The 15,168-nt window shown below is 43.1% G+C and overlaps 1 protein-coding gene across 1 annotated transcript in view; it reads left to right on the forward strand.

The window, feature by feature from the left end:
- The window catches only part of LOC149443802 (protein mono-ADP-ribosyltransferase PARP15-like), a 43,924-nt gene that overhangs the window by 13,849 nt on the left and 14,907 nt on the right, over positions 1–15,168 (forward strand). Inside the window, exons 3-5 of the mRNA XM_089655260.1 lie at positions 9,547–9,696; positions 11,507–11,569; positions 13,442–13,621. Of these exons, the coding sequence (XP_089511386.1) occupies positions 9,547–9,696; positions 11,507–11,569; positions 13,442–13,621 (393 nt within the window). The remainder of the gene's footprint in view (positions 1–9,546; positions 9,697–11,506; positions 11,570–13,441; positions 13,622–15,168) is intronic.

Raw genomic sequence — 15,168 nt, forward strand, 5'->3', positions numbered from 1 at the left:
AAGCCATTGCTGTCCAAAAAGAAGATTGCAGCACGTTTGAAGTTTGCAAAAGAGCACCTGGATGTGTCCACAGCACTACTGGCAGAATATACTGCGGACAGATGAAACCAAGATTGAGTTGTTTGGGAAGAACACACAACACTATGTGTGGAGAAAAAAAGGCCCAGCACACCAACATCAAAACCTCATCCCCACTGTGAAACATGGCGGAGGGAGCATCATGGTTTGGGGCTGCTTTGCTGCCTCAGGGCTTGGACAGATTGTTGTCATTGATGGGAAAATGAATTCCAGAGTTTATCAAGACATTTTGCAGGAAAACGTACGACCATCTGTCCGCCAACTGAAGCTCTGCAGAGGATGGGTGATGCAACAGGACAATGACCCAAAGCATACAAGTCATTCAACAAAACAATGGCTGCAACAGCACAGAATACACCTTCTGGAGTGGCCCAGTCAGAGTCCTGACCTCAACCCCATTGAAATGCTGTGGCATGACCTTAAGAGAGCGATTCACACCAGACATCCCAAGAATATTGCTACACTGAAACAGTTTTGTGAAGAGGAGTGGTCCAAAATGACTCCAGATCGTTGTGCAGGTCTGATCTGCAACTACAGGAAACGTTTGGTTGAGGTTATTGCTGCCAAAGGAGGGTCAACCAGTTATTAAGTCCAAAGGTTCACATACTTTTTCCTCCCTGCACTGTGAATGTTTACATGTTATGTGCAAATAAACCATGGCAACATCTAATGTTTGTGTAGTATTATGTTCAGCAGCCTGTGTTCTTCTATTGTTGTGACTTAGATGACGTTCAGAGCACATTTTATGCCCAATTCATGCAAAACTCCACGGAATCCCAAGGGGTTCACATACTTTTTCTTGTAACTGTATATAATGTGCATATACATATAAGAGGCTTGTTTCTCAGCATGCCCCTATACCAACCATTAAAAATTTGCACATATAGTGGGTGCTATATTTTCCACTGACTTTATAAAAAACATAAAAAAACACAATCAATAAAAGTCCAAAGGTGAATTTAGGTTTTGGAAAAAGGTGACAGTCCTTTCTATTCCTTTACACTGTGACCCAAAAAAGAGAGTGACTTTATAACTTCACCACGTGCCGGCAAGGTATATATAAATTGCTCACTCAGCAGACCTTCTGACCTCAGTTAAGGTGGTCAGATACGCTTTTTGTCCTATTATTATTATTATTATTACGTCGAGTTTATACAGCGCCAAAGGGTTTGCTCAGCGCTGTACAATAGAGGGGGGGACAATACATGGCCCAGTACAACAAAAACTAACAATGTACGAGGGGTAAGAGGGCCCTACTCTTTCGAGCTTACAATCTAGGAGGGAGGGGGTAAAGGTACAGTAGGAAGTGGCTGAGGGGAATGAGGGGTGGGAGGAAAGCGGGAGAATGGCCGTTAGGTGAGGGTGGGGTAGGCTTCCCTGAAGAGATGGGTTTTGAGGGAGCGCCTGAATGTGAAGAGGGAAGGCGACAGTCTGATGGATTGGGGCAGTGAGTTCCAGAGGATGGGGGAGGACCTGGAGAAGTCCTGCAGTCGTGCATGGGAGGAGGAGACCAGGGAGCAGGATAGAAGGAGGTCCAGTGAGGAGCGAAGGGTACGGGTAGGGCGGTACTTGGGGATCAGGTTGGTGAGGTAGTCATGGGCAGTGTTGTGAACGGCTTTGTAAGTCAGGGTTAGGAGTTTAAATTTGATGCGTTGGGCAATCGGGAGCCAGTGGAGGGAGAGGCAGAGGGGGGTGGCAGAGGTGGAGCGGGTGGTGAGGTGGATGAGTCTAGCCGCTGAGTTCAGGATGGTCTGGAGCGGGGAGAGCCTGCACTGGGGTAGGCCGGTGAGAAGATAATTACAGTAGTCAAGGCGTGAGATGATGAGGGAGTGTACTAGAAGTTTGGTGGTGTCTAGGGTGAGGAAGGTACGTATCTTGGCAATGTTGCGGAGATGGAGCCTGCATGTGTTTGTGAGTGATTTGACATGAGGTTGGAAGGAGAGGTTCGAGTCATTTGACATGCGGTTGGAAGGAGAGGTCCCTATAGGGGACCATCCTCTCAGGTTCTCCTAGAATGTTACTCCCCTCCAGGGGCTCTCCTTTCGTATGGCCATAAGCTAAAGCATTAGGATTCCCAGCATAATCTCCGATTCATCTATGATGTTCAATGCGGGTTAATCGTTAAGGAGAATTGGTACAAGGCCGCTCAGATAAACCGGACAGATAAAAATCCTTCCAAGTGCAGTATTTATTAAATATACATTGAGAGCATAAGGCAAACGGTTTTGCACTCACATGGAGTGGTGCCTGTATACCGGCACCAGTATCTGCAGCTTGTGAATGCCAGAAATGTCCGACGTGCTCCAGGCCTTGCTTTCGCTATGGCTGAACGTTCCCGGACCCAGAAGTGACGTATTGACGCTTCGACGTACATTTCGCCCAGTGACGATTTCATTCTTGAGTCAGCATAGCTGCTCCCAGAAAGGCCTCCTTCAGCAACCACCTTGGCCCAAGGTCTTGGCTCTCTTTACCATCCTTACCATCGGCTCCTCTGCCATCTTACCCGAAAGTGTCCCCACAATGACAGCGCCTGGCTCAAGACTGTAGGCACCGGCGTGGTTTTTCTGGTGCTACCACTTCAGGCCGGCTTGGATGATCCCCATGGCTGTATGTTTTGCAGGAACTCTTTATGCCAGTGCGGCAGATACGTATTGTTACCCGTTGGACCTTTTATGGCTTCTCATATAGGCGTATTGCACATTTCTTATTGTTTTATACTCTTTAGTATCAGGCGTGTCGGTTTATCACTCTCACTGTTCACTACGTATGAGTTGTAATCACCGGGATCCTTTGCCATTCTGGTTCTCTGGGTGAAGATATATACCACTCTGCCTCTTCCCCAGTTTCTACTATCCATCCTTTGCCTGTACATCTGCTGTGAGGTCACGTGTAATTTCCATATGTTCTCTCATGTCTCACCTTTAATTCCTTGTTCTAATACTGACCGTACAAAAGCTGATCTGTGTTAGGTGGTCAGTGTTCATCCATTGGCTGGCCATTCAGAAGTACAGGACACTGTGCAGACACACGGCATGCCTGGACTGAGTGGTTTGTTCAGTCACTACACCCCCTGACCAATCACAGCCTGCTTCTTGAACGCTGTGACGGGAGCGACTATTGGGGGTGGGGGGACCTCTGTATCATCTCCCCAAATCATTATGTTTAACCCACCCTGTGCCTGTTTAAGGGGTACAGGGTGTGTATGTGAATGTCTGAGTCTTGTGTATAGTGTGTGTTCCTTTGTCTAGGCCACATGGTTGTCCATTGTCTGTTTGCCATGTGCTACCCCCCATTGTGCTGTGTCTTCCTGTCCAGCCAACTATTATGGGATGTACTGTTTGTGTATTGGTGTGGGGGTTGGTCAATGTCCTTGACCATGTGTTTCATCCCATTGTTCTGTGTCTTGGTGGGATGGGGTGGGCTGATGATGTATTTCCTGTTCCTGGTTGTCTTTCCCCGCCCTCTGTATATATCCTGTGTTTTGTGTACAATAAAAAGAGTTGGCTTCCTGTATTAAGAAGAGCTGGGTTCTGTCTTTTTCCTGAGGGGTTTCAAGGGTGTGGTCCGTGGATGGTGTTCGGACAGGGGAAGCTGCAGTATAATGGAATATACCCAAGTGCGGTCGGGTACCGGTTCCGTTACAAACGCACTCCACCCAACCACAGCCTGCCTCTTGCCTCAGTCTGAACATACTGGGATACAGGCACACGGAGTATCTGCACAATGATCCTGTGGTGGTTTATGTAATAATTTATTCTAAATATGCAGGGCGGTGTCCTCTCCCTTAAACAAAATATCGCAGTGCCTCCAGCCGTTAAAATACGGCAAATATTTAATGAACCAATAATTTGGACACCTTACTTATTTGATCACCACTTAATAATATACCTTGAGTTCTTTTAGCCAGTATAATTTCGGACCATATACACAAAAATTGCCTTTTAATAAATAAATAAATACATTTATTTATGTACAAAATTTATATATATATTAATACAAACGCAAAATACTGGCGATAAATGTATACTGGTACATACGATCAAAAATATAATACGCTAATTCTATATACCAAACAATAGATGATTAAAGATAATAGTAAAGAGATGGGAAAAACAAATTTAGCTATAAGTTGTAACCTTATAGTGCTTCAGAAATTATTTCAATTTTCTCGTGGCCATAGAGAAAGAAGAAAAGTATTTTCTGATAAATTGCACTATAACAAAACCACCAATCAGTTAATATGCAATATCTAATTTCAGTATTAAATCAAACAATTTTTAGTAATAATTATGTATGGATCTTAATATTTCTAAACACACTACAAACGCTATAAGTCTATGAAAAATATGAAATATCAAATAAACTACAGTTTCTCAGCACTCTCACCACTCCTAGAACCTTGATTTTGAGGCTTCCCAGTGGGATGCAGTTGGGCCTTCAAATGGTCCTCAAAACAAAATGGCAGCTGGACTCCTTCAGCAAAATGGCCGCAGGGAGCAAGTGAGAGATAGTGCAGTAGGTTGTAGTGTTTAGCAAAAATGTAGAAGTATAGAAGTTCAGAGGTTCAGAAGTTTAGCAGAAGTTTTAGAAGATTTAGAAGTAGTTTTAGAAGAAATGTAGAAGATTTTCAGATGGGACAGATTTCAGCTTCTTCAGATTTCTTCAGCTTTTCAGATCTCCTTCCTTTTATTGGTTGGGTTTTTCTGTTGTATTTTTCAGCTTTTTTTTTTTTTTTTTTTAGATGTGAGGTGCATGGCTTTTTATACCATCCAAACCTTTGTTTTAACCATTAGCCGCCCGGCCAATGGCCGTTTGGCGGCTTCAAATGTGTCTCTGCACAGTTTGCGCTAATGCAGAGCCGCGCAGCGGCGCGATCTGTCACTGGCCGTGTACCTCGAACACGGCCGATGACAGATCTGAGTACCGGCCCCCGTTGCAGGTACCATGTGACCTGCTGTGACCAAATCACAGCTAAGCACAAAAAAAAAAAAGCTGAATGAATCGATGTCATTCAGGTAAATGCTTGCTTATAGCAAAGTAATTCTTTGCTATAAGCAAATTGTGTAAAAAAAAAAAAAAAATACTGATCACTTCCCCAAAGTAGTACAATGTTACTATAGTAAAATATGAAAAAAAATCTTAAAAAAAAATAAAAAAAATGTAATAAAAAATTAAAAATAATTAAAAAAAAATAAAAATAAAAAAAAAATATATATATATATATTTTTTTCATACTGTCACCAGTCAGTGTCCCTGTTCACCGCCATGCCAGTTATATGATGACTCTGTACTGCACTGGTGACAGTATGTAAAATAAAAATGGTGAAAATAATTTTTTTAATTTTTTCATTTTCCGAAAAATTATGACAAAAAAAATACAACTTCAAAAAACTCGCCATTCCTCTTATGAAGTACGTCGGACTGTCTACTCTGCAAAAAGGGGTCATTTGGGGATATCTGTACTGTCCTGACATTTGGGGGATATCTGTACTGTCGACATTTGGGGGATATCTGTACTGTCCTGACATTTGGGGGATATCTGTACTGTCCTGACATTTGGGGGATATCTGTACTGTTCTGACATTTGGGGGATATCTGTACTGTCCTGACATTTGGGGGATATCTGTACTGTCCTCACATTTGGGGGGATATCTGTACTGTTCTGACATTTGGGGGGATATCTGTACTGTCCTCACATTTGGGGGGATATCTGTACTGTTCTGACATTTGGGGGGATATCTGTACTGTCCTGACATTTGGGGGGATATCTGTCCTGTCGTGACATTTGGGGGATATCTGTACTGTCCTGACATTTGGGGGGATATCTGTACTGTCCTGACATTTGGGGGGATATCTGTTCTGTCCTGACATTTGGGGGATATCTGTACTGTTCTGACATTTGGGGGATATCTGTACTGTTCTGACATTTGGGGGATATCTGTACTGTCCTGACATTTGGGGGATATCTGTACTGTCCTGACATTTGGGGGATATCTGTACTGTCCTGACATTTGAGGGATATCTGTACTGTCCTGACATTTGGGGGATATCTGTACCGTCCTGACATTTGGGGGATATCTGTACTGTTCTGACATTCTTGGACCTCAAGAAATTAGATTGGCTGTCAGTACTTCAGGATTGATCAATATTCAGATCTATCCCATAGTTTGTGAACTCTATAACTTTCCTACAAACTAAATAATACATCCTAATTTGGGTTATTTTCACCAAAGACATGGAGCAGAATACATCTCGGCCTAAATTTATGAAGAACAATTATTTATTTGTAAACTTTTATAACAGAAACAAAGAAAAATGTGTTTTTTTTTCAAAATTTTTGGTCTTTTTTTGTTAATTTAGCAAAAAATAAAAACCCCAGCGGTGATTAAATACCACCAAAAGAAAGCTCTAGTTGTGTGAAGAAAATGATTAAATTTTAGTTTGGGTACAATGTTGTATGACCGCGCAATTGTCATTCAAAGTGTGAGAGCGCTAAAACCTGAAAAATGGCCTGGGGGGGAAGGGGGAAAATTGCACGGTATTGAAATGGTTAAAAGACCCTCCCAACAGGCTTGTTGATTGGCGAGTCGGGAAGTGTGTGTACATAAGATATGTCTCACCTGTCCACTGGGGGGCAGTCAGGGATCACAAAACAATTTGTGTATTAATGATGACTCATGTTTTGATTGAAACCAAGATATCTTTAGGTATTAGATATATACAGTCAGGTCCATAAATATTGGGACATGGACACAATTCTAACATTTTTGGCTCTATACACCACAATGGATTTGAAATGAAATGAACAAGATGTGCTTTAACTGCAGACTGTCAGCTTTAATTTGAGGGTATTTACATCCAAATCAGGTGAACGGTGTAGGAATGACAACAATTTGCATACGTGCCTCCCACTTGTTAACGGACCAAAAGTAATGGGACAATTGGCTTCTCAGCCGTTCCATGGCCAGGTGTGTGTTATTCCCTCATTATCCCAATTACAATGAGCAGATAAAAGATCCAGAGTTCATTTCAAGTGTGCTATTTGCATTTGGAATCTGTTGCTGTCAACTCTCAAGATGAGATCCAAAGAGCTGTCACTATCAGTGAAGCCATCATTAGGCTGAAAAAACAAAACAAACCCATCAGAGAGATAGCAAAAACATTGGGCGTGGCCAAAACAACTGTTTGGAACATTCTTAAAAAGAAGGAACGCACCGGTGAGCTCGGCAACACCAAAAGACCCGGAAGACCACGGAAAACAACTGTGGTGGATGAGCGAAGAATTCTTTCCCTGATGAAGAAATCACCCTTCACAACAGTTGGCCAGATCAAGAACACTCTCCAGGAGGTAGGTGATGTGTGTCAAAGTCAACAATCAAGAGAAGACTTCACCAGAGTGAATACAGAGGGTTCACCACAAGATGGAAACCATTGGTGAGCCTCAAACACAGGAAGGCCAGATTAGAGTTTGCCAAACGACATGTAAAAAAGCCTTCACAGTTCTGGAACAACATCCTATGGAGAGATGAGACCGACATCAACTTGTACCAGAGTGATGGGAAGAGAAGAGGATGGAGAAGGAACTGCTCATGGTCCTCAGCATACCACCTCATCAGTGATCATGGTGGTGGTAGTGTCATGGCGTGGGCATGTATGGCTGCCAATGGAACTGCTTCTCTTGTATTTATTGATGATGTGACTGCTGACAGAAGCAGCCGGATGAATTGTGAAGTGTTTCGGGAATATTATCGGCTCATATTCAGCCAAATGCTTCACAACTCATTGGACGCTTCACAGTGCAGATGGACAATGACCCAAAGCAGACTGCAAAAGCAACCAAAGAAGTGGAATGTTCTGCAATGGCCAAGTCCATCACCTGACCTGAATCCGATTGAGCATTTCACTTGCTGAAGACAAAACTGAAGGGAAAATGCCCCAAGAACAAGCAGGAACTGAAGACAGTTGCAGTAGAGGCCTGGCAGAGCATCACCAGGGATGACACCCAGCGTCTGCTGATGTCTATGCGTTCCACACTTCAGGCTGTCATTGACTGCAAAGGATTTGCAACCAAGTATTAAAAAGTGAAAGTTTGATTTATGATTATTATTCTGTCCCATTACTTTTGGTCCCTTAACAAGTGGGAGGCACATATGCAAACTGTTGTAATTCCTACACCGTTCACCTGATTTGGATGTAAATACCCTCAAATTAAAGCTGACAGTCTGCAGTTAAAGCACATCTTGTTCGTTTCATTTCAAATCCATTGTGGTGGTGTATAGAGCCAAAAATGTTAGAGTTGTGTCCATGTCCCAATATTTATGGACCTGACTGTATGTGTCTTATTCAAGTATAGTTGATTTCACTACTAATTCTTGGATAAGGACCATAGAAAGATATATGTACATTCAGTTTTTCATTTCCCTGAGATTCAAACTGTTTGAAACATTTGCTTTCTGATGGAAATGTACAATTGACACCAATTCACAAATCATCTTATGCTTCATCATTTCACACTTGACTGAGTGGTATGCAATCCCTAACTCTGTTGAGTATATTTTGGTGTGTGGAAACATACCCTTTATAAGATCCCATTGATATCCTCCACATTTTTCTTAGTATTCTTAATTGACCCAGATTTCACCTTGGCTGGATGTATAGTTCATGGGAATGTGACGGAGAACCTTATCCATTGTTGAGTACTTAAAGTACATAGACTGGCCTGTAGTTAAACCTTAATTCAATAGCCTATTGTGACAGTTCATGAAGTTTGTTTGTTCATCACACTTCCCAAAGTTTTGGGTGAGCTCTCAGACCTTCAGGTTTCGTCTCATCATTGTTGTTTTGGTTAGGTGTGATGACTCACCTGTGGAAGTCCAAATTTCCTGCCATTGAAGGATCTCCTAGCTTCCCATAGACCATGGCATTTGTTTTAGGAAACATATAGCTGCCAGGTCTTTGACTAGTCAACATCAGATCCCCCATTGTTTTTCTCTGGGACTTTGATCACCTGTAGGAATTTCAATAGTGGTGTGTCTCATTGTCTTTCAAACAACTTTCTTCCACTCACTGGTTTTGGAATCTATTAGAAGGTCACTTGAATTCCAACCAAAAAATGTTAACCCCTAACAGACAGCTGGGTTTCTCAATTTTGGAATAAAATAATTTTTTTAATAAATAGTCCCCCAAAAGTCACTACATTCTGTAACCCCGCCCCCCCACTATCAGGAAGAAGAGATACATGGTCACATGACAGAACTTTTTAACTTTGAAAAAAGGTAAGAAAGATCATTTTAGAAACTTAGCAAAATCAGTTCTGGTACTTTCATAATTCTATATCACAGTCTATAACATTGGATGCTCACAACTCCTTTCATCTTTCCATGCGCAGTTGATCATCGGTGGTGGGAACTCGGCTTTCTTTTATCCTCCATTCTGCTTATTAGCATTCCTTTCCTTTCTGTCTTACAGAGCTCTTTGGGTCGGTGACAAACCCATCACACGGGGTTCATGAAATGACGATCGGATCTGTCACTTACCAGGTGAAGACCGGCGATATCACCGAAGAGGACACCGAAGTCATTGTAAATTCTTCCAACGGAGACTTCACTCTGCGCACAGGTGATTCATCCCATCCCCCGAGATCTCAATATCAGATTATATGTTATGCAGAAATCCAGAGAAATTCTAAGGGGTCACAAACTTTTTCCCGTGTACAAAGTCCTAGTGAGAACACGGGTGAGCAGTACAGATAATACAATGCATATGTAACCCATTGAAATGGTGTTAGTTGCAGTACTATAAAATGGACATTAGATGGCGGTGGCCTGCCATTCAGGGTCACTCACATTTGGCAGAACAGCCCTCTGGGACTTGTATGCTGAACAGCAGGGCTCAACTGGTGAGCAGGGCACCCCGGGACTACATTTCCCAGGGGAGGTAGCGTGTGGGGGGAGGAATATAAATATCAAAGCCTGGGAGATGGGCCAGGAGAATGCAGAGGGAGAGCCTGAGAGAGGAGGAGGTGTGCTGATGGCTGAAGTAGGATGTGGAGCCAGAGTTGGAGAGCGAGGAGTGGAAAGAGCCTGCTGATTGACCGGTCTGCCAAGCTGACCAATAAGCCAATCTTTTATCAGGAGGCCAGATGGGACGCTGAATCTGAACCGGAGAGCCTATGGGGGTTCCCATCTGCCGGGAAAGATGGATCGCTATGATCTGCCAGTTCACATTGATCGGGTGAGAGAGTCCCATGTATCCACTAAGAGAACACTTACCGTTTTGTCACCTCAGCTATCTACCTGCACATAGTTGTGAACATTACATATAGTTGCCCCAGGTTGTGGCCTAGTTCTCCCCACCGCCATTGTTGGGATACATCTGCATTACAGTTTCACCATCGAAGCTGACTGCAGGACATACCGTTGCAGGTCAGAATACAGCAATGCCAACTGAAATAATAAGTTCCCTTTTCCCAGCAGAGCGGGGTTCCTACTACTGTTGAGTTGGCTTTTGACATCCAGAGAGAGTTGTCTTTGCCCATAGAGACACTTATGCCAGTTGTTACCCTTCACTACTTTAAGTCTGCCTTTTATTTAGTGCCTTAAAGGGGACCCCGCACTAATTCACTGCCATCAAAAGGGAAAGTGTTAACTCTTCCCCTTTTTCCTCATTATCTTTTGTGTTACCATCCTGAGGAACTATCATCTACACCAATGGTCTCCAAACTATGGTTCTCCAGGTGTTGAGGAACTGCAAGTCCCATGAGGCTTTGCAAGACTCTGACAGCCACAGGCAAGACTCCCAAAGGCATGATGGGACTTGTAGTACTTCAATAGCTGGAGGCCATAGTTTGGAGACCCCTGATCTACACAAAAAAAAAAAAGTAAAACACATCAACAAGTGGCACAACCACTTGTGTTTTTTGGTGCGGGTCCATTGAAGTCTATTGAATAAAAAAGGCACCGTGTTATGTTTGAAAAAAGTCCCTGAACACTTCCAAAAATACAGCGGCTGAAAAATGCATAGATGTGAACATGTCCCATAGGAAACCACGTTTAATGGACTGTAGTGCATTTCTGCAAAATGCAGTAGAAAAAAAAACGCATAGATATGAACCTGTCCTTAGAGTAGACTCCAGTTCCATCCTAGATGGGTCATGTTTAAGTAAAAACTCGATTAGTTGCCAATGACACGCTTTCAGTTACGTAGAATCCAGTGATAAGGTTAGAAGGACAGGGACGTGATCCAACCACAACATATGGAGGAGATGTGAGGCTTCAACATCCAAGGTTGGATTATTAAAGTAATCGTTATGGGAAGAAGTAATATGGAGTTGGGAGTAGTGTTTATATTGCTGTTCGCCCGGGTGAGAAACCGCCAAACATCGAGTAACACATGTTTAATCCATCATGTTTTATATTTTTATTTGTAGGAGTTTCAAAAGCAATTCTGGAAGCTGCTGGACCACCTATTGCATCTTCTGCTGCTGCTCTGGGTAAAGCTCTGCGTTGGACCATCATTGTTTTATTTTATTTCTTTTTATTTTTTGCTTTTGTCAAAAATGTTTTTTTCATATTGTACTAGAAATGCTGGGTGCAATAACTAAAAGCAAGTCATATACACGCACACAATCAACATGTAGTCATGCAGGTACCTTTTAATCAGCATTTAAACCATTACATGTTCTACACATGTGAAACACCATCTAACAAATGAACACTGTAATGGAACCGACTCCAGACTGTGCTTGGGTACTTCCATTAGACTACCACTTCCCCGTCTGAACACCAACTACAGACACCACAGCTGACCATACAAGACTAGACGATACCAGTCTGTCCGAACACCGACCACTGACACCACAGCTGACCATACAAGACTAGACAACACCAGTATTGAAGTAATCCAGAAGGTAAAACTAGTTTATTTGATCACAGATACAAGATATATACACTCAGGGTACAATCCCCCCTCCCTGCATAATGATACAGGGCGGGGCAATCTACATTTAGTAACAAGAGACACACAGGTATTCAAACTTCATTCCAACAGACAGTCTCATCAGGAGGGAGGGCTGCTGGAGACACCTCCCACTAAGCTAACACACATAAACACATACATCCCATAATAGTTTGCTCCCAAGCAAGACACACAACAGAACAATGGAATGCAACCACATGGCATTAAACAATCCACAACCCTCCCCCCCTCACCCATACATGTCTACACAATATTAGGACAGATCACCCTGCACCCCTAACAGGCACAGGGTGAGTTACACATAAGAGGGATATGGGGAGCTGAGACAGGGGTAAGCTGGGTTCCATGGGCCCCGCCACCCAAAGTGACTCCCATCACAAACACCGGCCCTGGCACATCATAGCATTCACCCGGCACTCCAAGAAATAACAGAAGCCAACTGCAATATTCTTGCACTTTTATTATCACACGACACACAGGAGGATATATCTTATAGTCATCACAATCTACATAATAACACACACCAATAATAATGTGAGCATTACAGCATGAAATAGACACATCATTGGACAGTGTCACGGCATAGAAGTAATATTATTACCAAAGCTATGTTAGAAGCTGGGAGGAACAAATCCCATCGGAACCAAACTGCCCAGGGGGTCACGGGGAAGTCGTAGGCGCGACCAGTCGATGAGCCCATATAGCCTTGGCAAAAATCCCAGCGTCAGAGCGTCCTCTGGCCACTAAGGGGGAGGGGGTGGGCTTCTACTGGTCTCATCCGGACCTCCAGCTTATAAACCAATTTTCTGGAAGCTGTTCGATATTGGCCGGCGCCACACCCACCACAGGAGGAGCTAGCAAAAGGGTTCCATAAGGATAACAGAGTCACGTTCAACCACCATATTCGTTATCTGAAAAGTCACACTTTTGATTCTTATCTACCCCAAAACCTCTTCTCATCTCCCTCAGACTTAAGGATTTCTAACTTAGATGCCTTTAAGCAGGTTTTTATCTCCTAATGTGAGGTTACTAGAGGTCATAAACACGGTTCATTCTATAAACAAGTTTTTATTTTGCTCTCAGTAGAATATCTTGTGAATTTTCTCCTTTGACCTAGAGAAATGACACATCAGTCACCTCTTATGCCCCTGGCATTTGGGCAGCAATACTTTACTGTAAAAAATTCAGATGGAGACAAAGAGTCCAAGGCCAACACATTTCATAGGCATTACACATATGTACAGAATAGACGATGCACCAAGAGAATGTGGCAGACGTAGGGAATATATAGAGGGTCATGGGCTTCAGGCGTTAGGATTATTATGGATCATGGATGCTCACCAAGTACCAGTAAAGGCCATGCTCTGTATGTTTCCATTTCTGGCAGGATCCAAACCTCATAAGGGATACGTCGTTACTGGGTCTGGAAAGCTCAGAAAATGTACATGGATCATCCATGTGAGAGGACCAAATAATCCAACATCCATCAGGAAAATAGTCCTGGATGCCTTACAGGAGTGTGAGAATCTTCAGGTCTCTTCCGTCGCCTTCCCCGCTCTGGGAACAGGTATGATTATTATTATACAGGATTTATAGCACCAACAGTTTGCTCAGCACTTTACAATATAACGGGAGACAATACAGCAACGATACAGTTCAATACAAGAGGGAAAGGAGGGCCTGATCCTGGGAGCTTACAATCTAAGGTATGATCAATCACAGACAGTTCTACTTCAATGTGCAAGGCGAAAATGGAAAATTAAATGACAGATACTTACCGTAAATGTCCTTTCCTGAGCTCCATGTCAGGACAGCTGAGTAAGGGCCCCGTGCCCCCCCCCCCCCATGCTTCCAGGACCTAACTCAGAAATTTGAGCCCACCTGCAGCCTCTTCCTTCTATAACTAGTCCTACCAAGCTGGGTGGGAATTGTGCTGACATGGAGTCAGGAAAGGAAATTTACGGTATCTGTAATTCAGTATTCCGTTTTCCCTGATGGCTCCATGTCAGCACAGCTGGGAACTAACTAGCCGCACAGGCAAACAGGAGCTCCGACTTCCTGATGCCAGATGTCGCCTTGATGTAATATTTTAGAGCTTGGCCCACATCTGATGGGCTAACTCCTTGGGTACTCCCCAAGAGGGCCATAGGAAGGATAATCTCTTGTGTGACATGGACTCTGAAGGCCACTTAGGCACAAACTTGAACATCGGCATGAGTATCACCCTTTCCGGGACGAACATAAGAAGGGGATCTTAATACCTCAAGATGGCTATTACTGACACTCTTCTGGCTGATGTTATTGCTACCAGGAAAGCAGTTTTCAGCAAAAGCTACCAAAAAGCTACCACAGGGGGCCACTTCGATAGAAGGCATCTGATGCAAAAAAGTCCAACACCAATGGGAGATCCCACTTCAAGAACAGCAATCCTGTTGGGAGGTTTCAACCAAATTGAAGCTTGAAGAACAGTATAATTAAGTGGCACTGATGATCAGTGTAGATGTCCCCTCTGAGGAATGCCGATTACCGGTTCTCCTCTCCTCACGAGCTGTCAGCGGGAGGAGAGAAATGCCGATAACCAGTATTTCCTATTAATATGTGACCAGCTGTGATTGGACACAGCTGATCACATGACAGAGCCGATCTCATCGGCTCTATGCAGTGAATGGTGATCCACTGTGTCCCAGGAACACAGCGCACCACCAATCGCCGCACCGCAACATTTTGTATTGCGAAAAATTCATAAACCAAAACGTGGTTTCCCATAAGAATGCATTGAAAACCAATGAATCCGTTTCAGAGGTCGAAAAAAGTAAAACAAAGTCGCTGTCACTATAGGTCGGTGTCGGTTTTTAAATGTAATTACGGCTTTTTTTTCTTCACTAAAGCTCAGAGAATCAGCTGTCACTTCCTCCCAGATAAAAGAAACAAAGTATCCTTTTAGTTTATTTCCCTGAGTTAAAAGAAACAATGTTTCCTTTAGCTCCGGGGAAAGTGACAGCTAATTCTGTGAGCGATAGTGCAGGAAAAAAAAAAAGGCAATTCCATTTAAAAATTGGCACCGACATACACTTCGTATTGCGAAAAAAATTCGTAAAAAAAAATTGTAAACCG

Source organism: Staurois parvus, unplaced genomic scaffold (genome assembly GCF_062004578.1).
Source record: "Staurois parvus isolate SC_StPar_1 unplaced genomic scaffold, SC_StPar_1.0 ptg000831l, whole genome shotgun sequence".
NCBI lineage: Eukaryota > Metazoa > Chordata > Amphibia > Anura > Ranidae > Staurois > Staurois parvus.